This window comes from Typha latifolia, chromosome 14 (assembly GCF_019914945.1).
Source record: "Typha latifolia isolate L0001 chromosome 14, TyphaL0001v2, whole genome shotgun sequence".
Lineage (NCBI taxonomy): Eukaryota > Viridiplantae > Streptophyta > Magnoliopsida > Poales > Typhaceae > Typha > Typha latifolia.
In genome coordinates this window covers 45,022-59,486 of record NC_133099.1, presented here as the reverse complement: position 1 = coordinate 59,486, position 14,465 = coordinate 45,022, and the positions used below count along the sequence as shown (strand labels likewise).

At 36.6% G+C, this 14,465-nt stretch overlaps 2 protein-coding genes across 3 annotated transcripts; both read right to left on the bottom strand.

The window, feature by feature from the left end:
- Window positions 1-645: 645 nt before the first annotated feature.
- On the bottom strand, window positions 646-4,154 carry LOC140800767 (GCN5-related N-acetyltransferase 4, chloroplastic). Of its 2 annotated transcripts, none has more exons than XM_073155603.1 (3): window positions 3,700-4,154; window positions 2,114-2,513; window positions 646-1,204 (listed from the first exon to the last, which is right to left on the bottom strand). In XM_073155603.1, the coding sequence occupies exons 1-3, from the start codon at window positions 3,875-3,877 to the stop codon at window positions 916-918; spliced, it is 867 nt and encodes a 288-aa protein (XP_073011704.1). In that variant the 5' UTR covers window positions 3,878-4,154; the 3' UTR covers window positions 646-915. The 2 variants fall into 2 exon arrangements, with proteins under 2 accessions (XP_073011704.1, XP_073011703.1); XM_073155602.1 differs by having other exon boundaries at window positions 2,114-2,510; window positions 3,700-4,097.
- A 417-nt stretch (window positions 4,155-4,571) lies between these two features.
- Window positions 4,572-13,334, bottom strand: LOC140800765 (uncharacterized). The gene is made up of 20 exons (XM_073155601.1): window positions 13,170-13,334; window positions 12,930-13,041; window positions 12,226-12,329; window positions 11,367-11,453; window positions 11,176-11,251; window positions 11,003-11,077; window positions 10,829-10,882; window positions 10,064-10,123; window positions 9,625-9,741; window positions 8,922-9,016; window positions 8,627-8,832; window positions 7,812-7,909; window positions 7,479-7,582; window positions 7,234-7,396; window positions 6,989-7,111; window positions 6,605-6,687; window positions 6,336-6,477; window positions 6,235-6,264; window positions 5,534-5,604; window positions 4,572-5,414 (listed from the first exon to the last, which is right to left on the bottom strand). The coding sequence occupies exons 2-20, from the start codon at window positions 12,966-12,968 to the stop codon at window positions 4,706-4,708; spliced, it is 2,436 nt and encodes an 811-aa protein (XP_073011702.1). The 5' UTR covers window positions 12,969-13,041; window positions 13,170-13,334; the 3' UTR covers window positions 4,572-4,705.
- Window positions 13,335-14,465: the final 1,131 nt, after the last annotated feature.

The window sequence follows — 14,465 nt, the reverse complement described above, 5'->3', positions numbered from 1 at the left end:
TACGTTAACAGTATGTTATTTTTAAATAAACTAAATTACCCTTGTGAATGTTAAAAAAATAATTTTGCCCTTGTCTACAAAAGGTCTTCCCCTCTTCTTTCCCAAGCAATCTCCTCCTCAAGTCCCAAATTTTTTTATCCTATCTCTTTATATCTTCCTCATATGGTTTCTAGCACAAGCAGCAGTAATACTAAAGGCATCTGATCTCTTTACATCTTCCTAATGTCTTCTAGCATTTTTGTGTCTTCTTCGATACATGAGTTTAGATGAAAGTGGCAGATTTAAATAAGAAGATGGATAAGAAGAGAAAGAAGAAGGTTTAGTAGATAAGAGTAGACATATAATTTTAAATTATCAGCTAATGAAACATAATATTTTTGTTTTTTAAAAATCTATAAAAGTATTTGTACGCTTTTAAAATATAGGAAACAAAATAATATCGAATTAAAATCCAAAAGGGTAAAATATAATTAAGTATTTTAAATTAGAACGGAACTGAGCCAATCAGCTTCAAGCTAAACCCCTTTACATCTCACAATATAAGGTAAAATGCTACGCAGTCAGCAACAAGATTATGAGCTTGGGGGATTATTCTGTTTAGCGTGCATTGAGCAGGATAAAGAATCATGCCATCGAGTCCGCTCCTCCCAAAAAGACTAGTATTCATTATAATACATATCCTTTAGTACCAAGATTGTACAGGAATTCGTTTCCTCTTTCAAGTTTCAAGCAACCTTGAGAAGCTCTTAATCACTGTATCGAATAACAATACGAATCATCACAAGGAAATAACGACATGGTAGTTCAACCATTTGACCAACTATACAGCAGAAATATATGTGCACATCCCTATGAAACAAGCAGCAACTTTGTTGTGCAAGAATAAGCAGTTTGCCCTGAACACCGTCATCTTGATCAACTGGTCCCATAATCCGAAAGTAGCTTCATCATAAAGTTGAACTGAATACCAGGAGATGTCTTTGGTTGGGGCCATTTTGCTTGTTCGGGTACCCTGATGCATTTGAAGCCCCGACCCTTGTACAATCTCATAGCAGCTATATTGTTGGCATCACAATGCAGTGCAACGGAGCGGCAGCCCCAGCTACGGGCTCGCAACTCTGCTTTTGCAACGAGCATTTTAGCAATCCCCTTCCCTCTGTCTGCCTTTCGGACGGCGACATTTGATATATATGCTATACCGGTTCTGCATAAATATCAAATCCAGCCACTCTAAATGAAAATTCATGTCTGATCTAACCAAACAAATTAACAACAAAATCTCAAGAATGTCTATACAGAACAACATTTAGTGCCAGTCCGCCAACTGTTTCTGTTTCAGCTTTCAAAGCACTTTCTAACAACGAGATTTACAGATAATAAGAATCCATCAGGAATTATACACATCAAGAATCTTTTAGGATCTGTTTCTTGTATGAAAGTAAAATTATTACATTGTGCCCATACAAGTGTGTAAGTTACAGAGGCAATGAGTTAGAAGTTTGTATATGGCTTGACAAAATCAGCATAACTCATGGAACTATACATTCGGGGGAAAAAAAAAAGCAATATAGTTGGGCATTCTTCTTTTCGACAATCAACACTGCAGTTGTATTATTGCAGCTTGAGGAATCAACAAAAACCACTAGCTCTTGTAAAAGAAACTGAAGTTCTTGCCATAAATATGCTTGAATAAGAGGCTCTTGGATATAACTATAAAACATCAATAACATGCTTAAACAAGTAGAATAAAATATAGATGATACCAGCAATGGGTTGAATTTAATACAAACAGGATAAAATGAATCTTCAATGAAAAATAAAACCAGAAACCACATAACTCAGACATAAAAATCCATAATCATACAAATGATTCAGCTGTACAAAGATAGATTTTATTGTAAAAGAAGAAAGGCACTATAAAAGCAATTATTTGGGAGAGACACATGCACATACATCTAAAATCAGATAAGATTGGCATGCAAAAAGAGTAGATAGAATGGATACATGGAAGCAATTGTTATATGTGCAAGCGATATGGATGCATTCAGCTAAATGATAAGGTTTAATAATAAGACCATGATACTCTCTACTGAATATAGCAAGCAACATTCACCTTCTCTGTCGAAATGGCCCTTTTCTAGGAAGAAAATCAGCCACTGTATCCACTGTTAGAATCCCAGCCACAGATCCTCTCCCAAAACTGACTTTTCCTTCAAAACCCCCAATTCTCAGGTCTTCACAACCAATATACAAGTTATCACTGACTGAAGCACCAGTAACTGCAACAAGACAAGTCCTCGTGCAACCTGGAGGAACTGAGAAGCCAGACAGAAGAGCTACAAAACGGTCAATTCTTAGAATGAGATCTGTTGGAAAAGCATAATCTGGAAAGAAGGAGCTGCAGTGAGTGTCAGCTACTTCCCAACAGTCCTCCAGCCGTGCATCTCGAACAACCACCTCAGGGCATAAGGATGGGAATAGGTCAGCGGTCTGACTGGCCCTGCAAACTCCTACTACAAGGATGTATAGAAATAGATGTCACAGAAAGGGTGACAAGTTAGTCATAAAATGGTTTAGATGGGGATTGACTACTATATTACAAGTTTATTCTTTATTTATGAAATAAATCACTCAAAATCATTCTTCTCATGTTCAATAGACACTACTGTTTTGTTCTCAAGATCAAGAGGGACAATGCATCACAATTAATGCTGGAAAGATCTGTTATAGATTGCTTGACAAAAGAAGAAATCTAGAATCTTTTTCTAGGTCAACCAGTTTTACAACTTAGGAAAACAAGTTCTATTCCTAGTCAAGCTTTTAATCTTTTTTCCTTTCAATCTTCTCCAGATGTTCACGATTTTCTATTTATAGCTCCCAGATACACCAATTTCCATACATTCCTAGGCAACTGAAACAAACTAGAAGATTTTGGTGATAAACTAAACATGGATATAGTTCCATAGACAAGGGTATGTGTAGATTTGGGTATATTATGTAGTATGCAGCTTGAACCTTGCTTTTCCAAATAGGTAACTGGCGGTCATGTTGGTTGAGTATACATTCCCTTAACATGATTAAACTTGAATGACTCCTACAATGATAGTTCTTTTTATACATGAACAGGTTCTTCCAGATGATAGGCCAACTTCGTAAATTCTGATATATAAGTTGGAAGGTTTAAGAATAGGATTTGTGATAGTAACTAGGAAGAAAAACAAGTACTTTACATTGAATGTACAAGATTCGTCAACTATAGCAACAATTCAAGAAAGAATTCCACATATTGTTCTTCCTAGCACCTGCTTACGGGTGTGGGGTTGGGGGGATGCGGGGTGCATGACAACCTTAAATCCGACTCTTTCATATATGCAGTTGTATTCCGCGAGTGAGAAGAGATCTCCTACGTGGAAATCTAGTGTGAGCTCAGCTAATAATTTGGGGAAACATGCACAGAGATCATTCACTTCAAAATTCGATCATTATTCTCTTAAAACAAAATACAATACCGCTCCTATCTGGAAAAGGAGGCAGACTCATATGGAGACTCAAGGGCAACCGATCAAGAGTCGACAAAGCTTGCAGCTTCAGAAAATAATATAATACTGGTCCCAATTACGACAAATTTTCTTTTCCCGGAAGTACGCAGCATATAAAAGGGGGGGAAAAGAGGGAGGAGGGAAGGAATAGGAGGAATACCTGGTATCCTGGATGGGATTCCAAGAGGGGAAGAGCGAGGCCGCCCTTCTAGTTCGCTGCTGCTACGGCAAGACATAGCCCTAAGAGGAAGCGGAGGGGGAGCAGAGGAAGATATGGTAGAAGAGAGAGAGGGGAAGAGATATGGGTAGCGAAGGGAAAGATTCAACGGCACACTCATGGATATACCGATGTTCTCTCTCCCTCCCTCCCCTCCGTTTCTTCGTGTGCTGCTGTTGCTGCGTGGAGGAGAAACCTCAGCAGCTGGATTGAGCCATTGGCTGTTAATAATTAAAAGCTTCAAGCCGGTGATTATACTTGATCTGGTCGATGCCGGATGCTTTGCAAAACTTACAAGCCACTCGCGAATCTTTCATGTCCGCACACCCAACATTGAACCTGGAATCAGACCCTCCTTGGTTGTCTATTTGTCTTACAATACAAGACAGAAAGAAGACTTTTTTATTTTTAGTATTATTATTATTATTGTTGTTGTTGTTGTTGTTGTTGTTTTAATCCTACCAATTCTCAGTCAAAGTGATTACTCACTCTTTTAACACCTGAATAATAAATAAATAAATAATACCTGAATATAATTTGGGTCCGTGCTGCAAATAGGGGGGTTTTTTACGGTCAATTGCTAGGATCGGTACATGAATCGCATGCCATGGAGATTGGAGCATCCACAGAAGCTTGTCAAATAAAATAGCATGAGATAAACCACTTTGAAGCGTAAAACAGGCAAACGGGCAAACAGACAGTTCCTGGTGAAATAAAAATTCGGTTACAAGAGCCCTAAAGTACTATCTAATTATCCTCAGCAAATTCCTTTTTAATCAAAAAGCACAAGGAAAAAAAAAACCGACAATCTAAGATTGCATAACAAACTACTCCCTACAGGGCAAAATTATATTCTCATACAGTACATCAAACACCTGCTGCCAGGTATACATCTGAAACAATAACACTAATGTACATCTACACTGTTTCGAAGATATACTGAGCTAAATTACTCTTGAACGACACCCATCTCTGGTTCCACACGCCAATGGCCCTTGTTGAAGTCCATAAGTCCAGTCCCATCCTCACCTGGCTTAGGCAGTTCAGGTACCTTTAGAACTATGTTCCTCTTTGAGGCGCCCACATCTCCACCTATCCCTTCTTCCAGCGCTCGCTCTACTGCCCGCCCAACCCCCTCTATATCTACACCAACAAACTCTGCATCCTCCTCAAACAAGCAAGGATTGGTTTTTGTGGATTCACTGCATTCTGAAGTAATTCCGCTTTCGCATGTAATGGCCGAAGTCGTACTGCTTGAGGTAGTTTCAGCAGTTGGAAGATCACTAGACCCATCAAGCTGGATGTCTGATGGTTCACGCCATCCAACCCATTCAGGCAGTGGTTGGTCGTCGAACAAGTCCTCACTTTCAGTAGTATCAAACTGGAAAAGCCCCAAATCATCTCTGATGTGTTCCTGGTTTGCATCAGATGACCCACTGAGGGGCCCATTTGCTGTGTCAGTTTTCATCGGAAAAGAACTGCTTATAGAGCACCCACTTTGTGAAGTCACAGACTTGACCATCTCCTCCGCTCCAACCACCACCACATCATCACCGTTATTACCATCACTGTTAGTTCCACCAAGACAAATATCCTCCATATTACTGAGAAGGCCATCTTCTTGGAAAGCAAACCAGTTGGAATTTGTGAAAAGGCAACTGCCATCACAGAAACAAGAAAAGGAAAATTGCCAGCAGCAGAAGTTTAGACTAATTTTTTATTATTGGGCAGAGAATGGATGTGATTGATTTCCAATGGAGAACTTAGTACACTGTACCTCTGCTGATCACCTCCAAGCCTTAAAGAAGAGATGACAACTTCGGCAGAATCATCATCAAAGTACACGTCCTGCAGAGTCCATAAAATTCAGAAACAGAATGTGACAGTAAATGTTCAAGCTACTAACTTCTCTGCCAACCTAACCAAAATTATTGTAAAGGCTATTGAACTCATGAAGATGCATTTCCACTACTAGTAATTCACGACACACAAACTGAAAATACATATTTTGACTTTTATTTTGTCAACTTACACAAATAAACATTAAGAGTTCAGTGGATCATACTTCGTGATTCTACAGGTGGGGTGTCTATATGTCTTGCTGACAATATGTTTGTGAGGGATTTAAATACAATTCTTTTCTTTTTCATCTTTGACAAGATCCCGAGAAATGATATTGAACAGGGAGAATTCTACTTCAATTTGCAAATCTGACTCTCTATTGACTATGCCAAAAAGTGAGAGATGATAACATACTGAGTCAGAAGCAACTAGTGAACCTGGAGCATCAACAGCTGACTACCTCAATTCATAGTATGGAAAAATCTAAGTTCCTGATCAATATTTCTAGTTACCAGTAGGCTAAAGAAGATTGAGAAGTTGCTAATTTAACCCAGCCAAGTTCTTGTATGTGCAGTCCTAGAATGGTTAAACAGATATTAAATGAACCACAGAATTTAGAAGAAATTGTGCTTTTACCTCAACATCTCGATCTAGTGATGCATTGGCCTGAAAAAAGAATTATCATATCATTGAAAAGTACTTCTGAAATGCTACTAATAAGTTTTCATACACATTACCTCATCTGTGTCATCACTTCTATAAGCACTGTACCTAAAGGCCTGGCTCAAATTACTTGCTAAGGCAGTAATATCATAATCTGTATCATGATGTTCATCATCATCACTATCTCTTGTCCTTTCCTGCAATGCTGTTGGGCGACTGAAAGAAGCAAAGAACTTGTGATTTCAACCGATAATGAAGATTTCAGAATTGACTGATAAATTCTGAAGCAAATTTAGGCTTCGAATTAAAAGCTTCACAAAGCATCACTAGTATTCCTACATACCCACAAGTCCACCGAAAAACATTTTCAATACTGTTCCGTTCACATAGTACATTGCTTTGCCAATCAATCCACTCCCTGGATTCCTACAAAAGAACAAAATTCCAATAAAGTTTTGAGAGTTTCTCAGAAATTCAAGCATGTTTCATTTTATACTGCTAAAAGACTTTTGTGTACATATGAAGCTTTTGACTATTTTGCTTCACAAGCAATTTCTGACTATTGTATCATAGACTAATCACCCTGTGTACTACTAAGCTTCACCAATACATTAAGGACAGTCTAGCTAAAAGAAAATTAATCAAATAAACAAACACCTCTGCTGTAATATCCTGCAGGCGGGGGGCAACATTAAACACTAATTAATGACAAATAAAAAAATTTAACCTGCAAATATGCCCGAATCTGGTTGTTGCTGCTCCCAAGCTGAACAAATTTATTACATATTTGTGTGATGTGTCCAATGTAACCAGCTCGGACTGGCTTTCTTTCAGCAGTAGGAATAGTGACCTATAAAGCCACAAGGAGGTAATAAATTTTGGTTATAAAGTATCAAACTGCAATTGAAATATGATCACTATCATCATGCACTGGAAAGAGTGTGAAAGAGAAAAGGAAAGTAATAATGTTACCGCATTTGAATTAGAAAGGAATGGAGTTTTATCTGCTTGTAGAAGCTTCTCAATAATACTACAATCACCAAAGATATGATCAATGATGGCACTGTGCTTACTCTCCAGGGCCGACAATATCAATGCCTCTACATGATGGTGCAATAGATTATTGAATGGATACCTGTTCCCGTGATTAGCATTATCATTAAGGGCACTTAGCAATTTGCATAAATTCACCAAAAGTTCATAAAAATGCAGTTTACTCGAAAAATAGATCCACGATTCTCTGGATAGCACCGGATTTGATCAACTCTTTCACAGCTGCTTCATCACCAGTCTCTAACAACACCGTCACAAACTCTACTATCTGAAATCCATTGTACAAATGTTAGAATAAAGATGGAAATCTAAAATCTAACCTTTAGAAAAAACCAACAAAGCTAGAGAAGATGATTGAACAAATCTAGCATGATACAACGTAAAAGTAGTTTATGATGAATTCAGGTATGTTATCCATCTGCAGACTCAAGATTCCAAAGCAATCAATAAATTTACCAAACAGTTACTTGAAATTAATAATAAACTGTCGCACATACTTTTAGACGATGCTTTCCCAGTGGAGGATTTAGTTCACCGTAAGTAGTAGAAAGGGTGTTCCCATCAGATGACACATTCAAAAGTTTTAGCAAGTCACCTGCAAAATCACATTCTGAAAAATTGGAAGTGGGCAAAAAAACTGTGATCGTACTACAAGCTCATCATGAAATACATAGTTATGGTCATTCTTCATCGTGACAATGGGCTAGAGCAAGTACTACAATCCTACTTCAAGAGGTCACTGAACATTTTTTTCGCCAGTTCCTCTGAAAATATATCTTTCCTCAAATTCTACAGGATGTCACTGATCGTATACTAGTGATTCTTTAGGTGAATATTTGAACTGTGATATTTAATAACAAACTGATTTCAGCTCATGCTAAAAGTCAACTTACTTATCCTATGGAATTTAGACCCTTCACATACTAGTATATTTGAACTGTGATATTTAGATGCCTAAAACTAGTTCAGTTAAAGCAAAATCTAGCCCTCACTTCTCCCATTATGATATATATAGAGAAAGAGATGTAAAAAGATGGAAAGAAAGAAAACAATTTTGAGAGCCAAGCTAACTCATAACAAAGATTATCTTATAATATATATCAAAATCATGCTGAAATAGGAAAGTTTCTTTTGAAAAATTCATTCCATATAGTATTTAGCACTCACAGCAAGAAAAAACTTTGATACTTAAAATATCAGCTTAGTAATAATCATAAATGCTTTAACCATGAAGGCCTTCGGCAGTTATCCATTAATGAAGTAATCCAGCTCACTAGGTTGTGAAGAGGATAAAGATGAATTAACAGCATACCCAATTTTGGAAGCATAGCATCTATGGTCTCTGAATCAACATGGACAATCGATTCATATAATTGCTGGCTTCTAATGGAATGGAAGGAAGCAGGTGAAGCAGATCTTTTAGGATCTAACAAGGCAATGCAAACAGAAAGTGAATGAACAAGAGCAGATTTAGACAGTGATTGCTCCAGTGCATGACCAAATATCCTGGAAACAAAGCTGCGTAGAAATATGATGTTAAACACTTCGCTGAAATAGAATGATATTACAAGAAACAGAACTATGATGAGAACAGATGGTATCAGTACCTTTGGCTGGAAAGTTTAGCAGCTAGAGCAGATGGTGCATTTCGGATGATGACCCAAAGCACTTCAGCCACATTAGTATGCACTTCAGGTTTACTCTGATAAATTTGAGAAGAAAACATAAGAAATGAGATCCCAATAAAGATATTCCAGGTATTTATACAAAATAAATAAAAAGGCCAGATGGATGCAATGATACAAGTATCTAAGGCATCAGTGGACAATGAAACAGCCTATCCAAAAGATACTAATGCAGATATTTTCACAGTTTCAAAATTTCTCCAGTACCGTGTGCCATTGTCTACTCAAAAGAAACAGAACTTACATCACATGTTCTAATATGTACAAAGTGACCAAACAGAAATGTAAAACTAATTCCAGAGTAAATAACTAATCCTTCTCTAACTGTGTAACATGCTCTGATAAGTCATGCATCTAAGGAAACCTTGCCTAGAAGGTTGAGGTTCTTATTGAACTATTGAACTTGGCAAAAAGATTTAAGTGCTTGGATTGGGGAAAAATGTAGAATGTGATAATGCTAAACTGGTTATGGTGACAGTAACCATATATTCAATAGTTGCATGCTTGATAAGCAACAAGAAGAGCAACCAGGTGAAATTGGATAACAGAGTGATATAACATAATTTATGCAAGGTAAATAATAGCCCATGTCTCAACATAAGAACAAGGTACTTAATTAATTCACCAATGGGCTTAATTTATCCACAATCATCTCAAGGAGATTGGTATTAGCCAACCACTGCATGACATCGATGAAGTTTGGATACATATGATCATCAGCACCAACAAGCCGAGTCAAAATCTGTTAGACAAGAGGAAAACATAAATTATGCACTGAAGAATAATAAGGAGGAAAACATATAAGATTAAAGTGAAACAAGAGAAAGCAGCACGGCTATTGGAGGGAGATAGGAAAGCTTCCAATGACAGTAGACAGGCTTAAATGAAATCTTCTCCCCCCTTAAAGGTGAATAATTTCACTCTTATCCATTCCAAAGGAAAATAAAACACATACTGCTTAATAGAAATATATAAATCTTATGACGTGCTTCAAGAAATGCGATACTGCATGGCCTTTCAGAAAGCCTGAAGACTAAAAAAAAGTTATGGAATGGAACACAAACCTCCATAATTGAAGTTATCCCAATCAGATCAACCAGCTTGCAGAAAATACCCTCATGGGTCTAGCATGAGAAACCACATAATACATTAATCACAAACAGAATCGAGAGAAATGAATATTACATCAAGTTACAAACTTGATCATGTAAGAAAAATAACATAAAGAAACATTCCTACTGTTAAAATTAAGATAAGGGAAAATATTCACTTTAATTATTGAAATCCCTTTTCTCTCTCCAATAATGGAGCTTAATAAAACATGTGATGCATTTCAAATAGGTTATCCCTGATAGAGTTTGGCCACTAGAATTTTAAAAATAATTTGTAGAGAAATAGAGATAAATCAAAATATCTATTGCAACTGTTACCTTTTCATACCCAGATAAAAAAAGAGGTGCCACAATATTGCCACTATTGCTTAAACAAGTTCAAGAAGAAGATGCATGTTTGGTGTATACTAGATGCCTTGACTGAGAAATCTAATTAGTAATCATTTACCAACTAGAGTTGTACCTCTGGTTTACTTGTCTATTTAACATTGCTTTGGCAAGCTTAAGAGTAACACTGTAGATTATTTGTGAAACGAGATTGTTTGTGAATCAAGTGTCAATAATAAGACAAGAAAAGAAAGTTAAACATAGCTGATTACATATCAGACATCAATTTATTCCCATGCTGGCAAAAGAACTAATAGATCTCCTATATAACGCTTTGGTTTACAGATACATGCAAATCTTTATCCTAGTAAAGAGGGTAACAAAACTTACCTGGACATATTTCATTAGTGATGTTGTCTTCCGTAACATTAGGCATATAACAACCTAGCAATGACGAAGATTTACTCATCAGTCTGTTGAATATACCAAATCCAAAAGTTTTTAAGCAGTAAATAACTAGACAAGCAGAAAATCTATGGAGAAAATTAGAAAAATCTTATTAACCTTGCTAAAGTAGCCAGCCGATATTGAACTATGTGTACGATTAAGTTCAAGATAGGAGAAAAGCATGTCCATCAGCTTCAACAGAAAACAACAGTACAGACTCTTCAGTAAAGGACCAATAAGTTGTATAACCAATAAGGATACATGAATCTGACAGTCTACGAAATTCTTACCTCCTCATCCTCTACCAAGGTCTTAAGAATGACATCTATCTCGCAAGTAAATATCTCACAAGCAATGAAAGGAAACCTAGATAATAGGATATTGAATAGTGAAGTCAATTCATTTGGTTCAGACCAGAAGACAGAATAAAGTGAATGCTAAGGCAGATGCAAAAGTTACAATTTATACCATTTGAACTTACTTGAAGGTTCGCCTGCTGTCAGCATCTTCAGGAGCATCTTCAATAATATACTGCAGCAACTGTTCTACCTGAGCTCTATCTCTAAGACTGAAAGCAATGAAACACGTTACAGTGATGAGACTAGGAAATCAAAAGAAGTGTTTCTAACTCTTAAATGATGGAGATTTGACATGTTTAGAAGAAGAAAACTAATTAACTCAACAAATTCACCAAGAATCATCAGAACAATTTTCAAAAGCCAGAAGTTTCATTCTTCTAGAAAGTAATTCTAATTAAAAACAAGAAATGGAGACATTAGATTTCCATCACAACGTGCGCAGGACAATACTTTTTGCACCTATAAAAGGTTCTCATATAAGGTAGTTTTCAACAAATAAATCTTTCTCCTGAAGTTAGATAGGTCAATTCATCTGATAAGTTATGAGCGCCAAAGTCCAGACTGCCATTGGACTCGAGGTATGCTATTCAGCTGCATACAAATGGGGAAACAATTCTGGGCTCAATAACCACAAGAAGTGACTTAAGAAATTACCCAAGGTTTTCGAGGGAAAATAATATTTAACCAATTTCCGTTCATGAGTTCAATATGTTATAATGCATGCGTGCAGTAAATGGCAAGAAATGCAAGTGGAGAACTGACCAAGATCACATAATTAGAAATGATATGGGATACCATTCAGATCCATGTGAACGACAAAAGAATTTAGAAATAACCATGAATAAGGTGACTAAAAAATTAAATAACACTTTGTTTATTTTTCAGGTGGAAGAAGTAAATCTTGTTTTTCATGTTCATTACCTGGCTTCTAAAAGGCCCAAACTACAGAATTAGAATTAGCAGTAAAACAAAAGGAATTACAAATTTATCAGCCGTGTGTTTAAACCCTTGCACTCTTGGATGATTTCCTCCTCATCAAGAAGCTCTTCCAAGGTGAAGTTCTCTTTGTCCAAAATAAATTCCACCTACAAAAGTAATTATAACCAAATTAAAAAAGATACACAAATTGAATCAGGGAATATGAAGTGCTTAGGTGTAACTAACAACATAGGAGTTCACAAAGATGCAAAGGAACTTCTATGTCTAATGCAAGCGATGATTTGAATGTCAGTAATAAAATAGATATCAGAGCTTCTGGTAGCCAAGTCATGTTGACAATTCCCACAAGCACTTTAATAGTTCTATGCAGCTCAGAACAACTACAGAACTTCCCATTTTTCTCTTTCCTTCTTCGTGAGAGTTATAGTGGTTTCTAGCAGCCCTTAAATTTGTGGCAGGGATCGGGAGGTTCTAAGTAGTCCATAATAGAGTATATGGAGCTCTTACCAAACAAATACTTGCCAAATTAGACCAAATATAGTACTAATATGATAATTGACAAACTAGTTGGTGAGAGAGGAAGGTGCTTCTCATCGGCAGAGAAGGGGAACGCCGACGTCTACGGCAAAAATAGACCACACTAAAATCCACCAATTTACTCCTAAGGACGTGGTAGCAAATTAAGCATCTGACGTAAAGGGGAGTAAAGAAATTGGCATGTAATCTGGAGAGAGTGTCCTACTCACCGGGGAGGAAGCAGAGAGATTGGGGATACGCCAAAACATCTTGCTTCAAACGGATCTGGTGGCCAGCCCCAAGGCAAAAGAAGAATCCGCCGAGAAGAAGGAGAAGCAAACCCTAGAAGTAGCAGAACAGGGTTATTTATCTCTGGACGAGGACTTCGGAGGCGAGGGAGATTGAGACGCTCCCAAACCCAAGAACGGACAGGGCTTCGGGATTTACTAAAACGAGGGAGGAGGGATTACCTTTATCTTAATTTGTTTAGATATATAGCTAAGGAGATACATGTAACAACATGAGATTCGACGGAACCGAAAATAAAAATAAAAAATAAAAATTTGTTAACGCCGCTCTCGTCGCGCAGGCGCACGCAGCTCCTTTTTCTTTTCTAATTTTTTTTAAAAAAAAAATCTTTCTTGTGCCCGTGAAATAATAAAACTAAATAAGTCCACTCTTTTCCACCTGCTACCGCAGGTTAAAGTTCCACCCTGCGCCTGATAGTGGAGGTAAATTTTCTTTCTTCGATTACGACCACTCGCACGTCGTAACCGGTAATATTTCGATAAAATACGGGCCGGCCCATGAGAGGGAGCTCCAGTCCACCTCGGAGCACTAAATTTTATGAATTATTACTTATTTCATGATCCTTTTTTATGTTTCTGTCTCGGATATGCTTCTTTCCCTTGGACATTCTACATTAAAGTCATAAGTTATTCCTCTTACACATTTTTATTACCTAAACACACCGTAGAGCTTTCATACACAAAGAGGTTGCAAGTCAACTGCCCGCTGATATATAATTTCTATTTATTTGTCCAAATTACTTTCCAGTGTGACGCTAATATTTTTTTGGTGTTTGACGCACCATCCTACTTTCAAAGCAGCCTGATTTATAAATTCTAGAATGAATGTTCATTTTCTCACGCACCTCGCACCTAGGACTAGGGCCACCCTCACTATCACACTATGTCGTCAAATCCTTATACTTAGTAGTAAACGTATCTAACAAGAACGATATTTGCGTATATATGGTAGCCCAATTCATTAATAAACATGTGAAAAGTACCTATGTTATTCTGCAGCAGCTTAAATTGATTGCCAAATATCAAAGAACAAATCATATAATTATATGTCTAGAAATTACTTGGAATCTTATTTCATAGCAAAAACAGGAAGAGGATGGAAGACATAATTGATAGTTCAACTATGCAAAGCAGTAACATGAGGGGTTTTTTTTTTCTCTGTTGGTTTAAATTTATTTATTTTCAAGTAAATAATTATAAATTTCCTACACAAAATAAATAGATAAAGATAACTTAAAACAAATTTTACTTATTTGACAATCATCAATGATTGAACAACACACACAAAATATATAATAAAAATTTATAATATTTTAATAGAGACACAAAAGACTTTTAATGGTTCCGTGAAAATTTCTAAGGATCTAAACCATATCTCAAGCACACCATCACAAGATTTATACTGAACAAATATTTTACCTATTAAATTTTAAGAAATAGAGATATTTTAATTATATA

Coding starts and splice junctions, on each gene's coding strand:
- LOC140800767 (XM_073155603.1), bottom strand. CDS start 3,877: ATGAGTGTGCCGTTGAATCTTTCCCTTCGCTACCCATATCTCTTCCCC. Junction 2,514..3,699: donor AATCCCATCCAGGATACCAG/GTATTCCTCCTA, acceptor ACATCCTTGTAG/TAGGAGTTTGCAGGGCCAGT. Junction 1,205..2,113: donor GGGCCATTTCGACAGAGAAG/GTGAATGTTGCT, acceptor ATATTTATGCAG/AACCGGTATAGCATATATAT.
- LOC140800765 (XM_073155601.1), bottom strand. CDS start 12,968: ATGTTTTGGCGTATCCCCAATCTCTCTGCTTCCTCCCCG. Junction 11,078..11,175: donor CCTTGGTAGAGGATGAGGAG/GTAAGAATTTCG, acceptor TTTCTGTTGAAG/CTGATGGACATGCTTTTCTC. Junction 5,415..5,533: donor CTTGGAGGTGATCAGCAGAG/GTACAGTGTACT, acceptor CTGTGATGGCAG/TTGCCTTTTCACAAATTCCA.